Source organism: Temnothorax curvispinosus, unplaced genomic scaffold (assembly GCF_003070985.1).
Source record: "Temnothorax curvispinosus isolate PA1 unplaced genomic scaffold, ASM307098v1 QBEX01017422.1, whole genome shotgun sequence".
Taxonomy (NCBI): domain Eukaryota; kingdom Metazoa; phylum Arthropoda; class Insecta; order Hymenoptera; family Formicidae; genus Temnothorax; species Temnothorax curvispinosus.
Genome location: NW_020227202.1, coordinates 1 through 2,594, shown reverse-complemented (window position 1 = coordinate 2,594; position 2,594 = coordinate 1). Strand labels below are relative to the sequence as shown.

At 33.3% G+C, this 2,594-nt stretch overlaps 1 protein-coding gene across 1 annotated transcript; it reads left to right on the top strand.

Annotated features, from left to right (window-relative positions):
• Nucleotides 1-10: 10 nt before the first annotated feature.
• On the top strand, nucleotides 11-2,579 carry LOC112467480. Its single transcript, XM_025036120.1, has 4 exons — nucleotides 11-404; nucleotides 499-658; nucleotides 892-1,079; nucleotides 2,172-2,579. The coding sequence occupies exons 1-4, from the start codon at nucleotides 239-241 to the stop codon at nucleotides 2,567-2,569; spliced, it is 912 nt and encodes a 303-aa protein (XP_024891888.1). The 5' UTR covers nucleotides 11-238; the 3' UTR covers nucleotides 2,570-2,579.
• Nucleotides 2,580-2,594: the final 15 nt, after the last annotated feature.

The window sequence follows — 2,594 nt, the reverse complement described above, 5'->3', positions numbered from 1 at the left end:
TAAGGCCGGGTCTACATACAAGTCGGAAGACACTTGTCGGACGCCGCTAGTCGTATGTCGTAACCGCTCGAAAACCCCGTCTACAATTAGTCGTCTGTCAAAGTCGTCTGTTGGCGCATGCGCACAACCTTGATTTTTACGTGTCGGCTACCGTGACAACCGGGAGTTGTTGTCGATTCGGAAATTGGTCAAGTCCCATGTTTTTACGGCAACTTTACGACAACGATATACATACAAGATGACGGAAGAAATTACGATAGATGAGGTCATTATTAATATTGTGCGAGATCACAAATTTGTTTATGACAAAATGGACGTTAATTATAAAAATGGTAATAAAAAAAAGAATGTATGGAAAACGATTGCATTTCAATTAAAAGAAGTTTATAATGTGAATATGTCAGGTAGGAAATATATGTTATTAAAATATAAATCAACTTGTTCTGTCAAATATATTAATCTTAAAACAATACTAATTTACGTGTTTTTTTATATAAGCCGAAAATATTGAGAAACGGTGGTCAGCACTTCGAGATATGTTTGGTCGCGAAGAAAGAAGAAGAAAACTGGCACCATCAGGATCAGGTAGAAGCGAAAGTAAGGAGTGGCACCTGTACCGACCACTACTCTTCTTGTCATCGCATATTGCTCACAGAAAGTAAGTAATTGATCAATGAATTATTTTTTGCTTTCTCATAGAAGAAGCTTTGTGATGGTGAAAAAAAAATTTTTCGAGATTTTGTATGTACGGATTTTTTGTACACGTATCTACTTCTACAATTTTTTAGATACCGGGTTGAAATTTTTCACACAAATAGAGTATCATAGAAAGTATGTTCTCCTCAATTTTGTATCATAGTTGTATTATAAACTATTTTATTTTATTCTTAGGACACAAGAATTGCTCATAAGAAAACCGTCAGAAGATTCGAGATTCCAACCAGTGCGCTTCCAGCAGGCTTGTTCTCAGCCAGTTGAGCCATCGAAAGAGCAGGAAGCTACTGTGGAAGAAGAGATATCGCAGGAGATATGGAATTCTTCAGAAATTGATCATACTTGCGATGAATCACAAATGATGGGTAAAAATAAATAAAAATAAATAAATAAATAAATAAAAATAAATAAATAAATAAATTTATAAATAAATAAATAAATAATTTATAAATAAATTAATAAATAATAAATAAATAAATAAATAAATAAATTAATTAATTAACCCTCAGGGTACGATCTGGGTTAGCGTAACCCGAGCCGAATTTTGAAAGTAGTGCCATTTTAAAGGAAGTGAATGGTGGGGGTCCGTACCGGGGGGGGAAAAATCTTTGAGGTAGCTACTATGTAAGCGCCAAGGGGCAGCGTCAGTCTACGCTTGGTGCGTAAGATAAACGAATTTGAAAATTAAACTCGGGTAGTCTACACCCAGCTGGTACGGAACGTTACAAAATCCGTGTTTTTCAAACAAAAAAAATTTGTGTTTTTCGAGTATTTGCTGCAGTAGAGTATTCTGGTATGTGTAATTTACTATTTTTTATATACTTTTGTGCATTCTAACCTCAAAATGATGCTCTGTAGCATACCAGCATAACGTATCCGTGCATGCAATTTTTGTTATTTATTTATATTATACTAATCAACAACATCCAAAAGAACTATTTTTACTTTAAGATATTTTTTTTTTGCGTTATTACGATAAATCAAGCAAGTAACGTTATATCGCTATCGCAAAAAAACGGGTATTTTCATAGTTAAAAAAAAATATACTTTTTGGAATGGATCAAAAAACGAATTCAGCCATTTCAAAGAACAACTTTTTAGCTTTCAAACGCGACTTAAAAAATGTCGATATCTTTTTTTTTCATAAAGTTATGCAATTTAAAAGAAAAAATGAATTTTTATGAAAATTTTTTGAGAATGGTTTACATTTTCAAATGTATCTTTGTTTAAACAAATAAGGTAATAAATCTACCAACGCCATTGTACTTTTGAGAAAATTTCCGATCCAAAGAAAAAAAAATTTGTTTCAATTGATAAATTACAGCCCGATATACAGTCAATCAAAGTCGCCGGGTTAGGCTAACCCATGTTCGTACGGAACGTAACTTTTTTATAGATCGTACCCTGAGGGTTAATTAATAAATAAATTTAAAATAAATAAATTTTAAAAATTCTAGACAATGATGCTCAATCTCTTCCTGAGTCTGTAACAAGACAATCCAGTTGCAGTAGCTCCAGCTCACAACTTCACAATTTCAACTTCAAGAGCACAACTTCAAGAGCATTAATTTCAAAGATGAAGCCAACGAGAACAATTATGCCGCCAATGGACGATTTCGCAAATCGAAAAAATATGAAAAATGCCCTCTTAGACGAACACCTTGTAGAGGCAGGTACTAAAATATCTGATGCGATGAATACCGTATCAACACTGATTGCAACAAATAAAGATAAAGAAAAGGATGGGTACATGCTCGCAATAGAAGAAGGATTGAAACATGTCCCCGTAAAAAGTAGAACCCAATGCATTATTGAGATTCTTCAGGTTATTGTAAAACATGAAATGAGAGAGTAAGATTATTAAGAACTTAGGGTGCCAT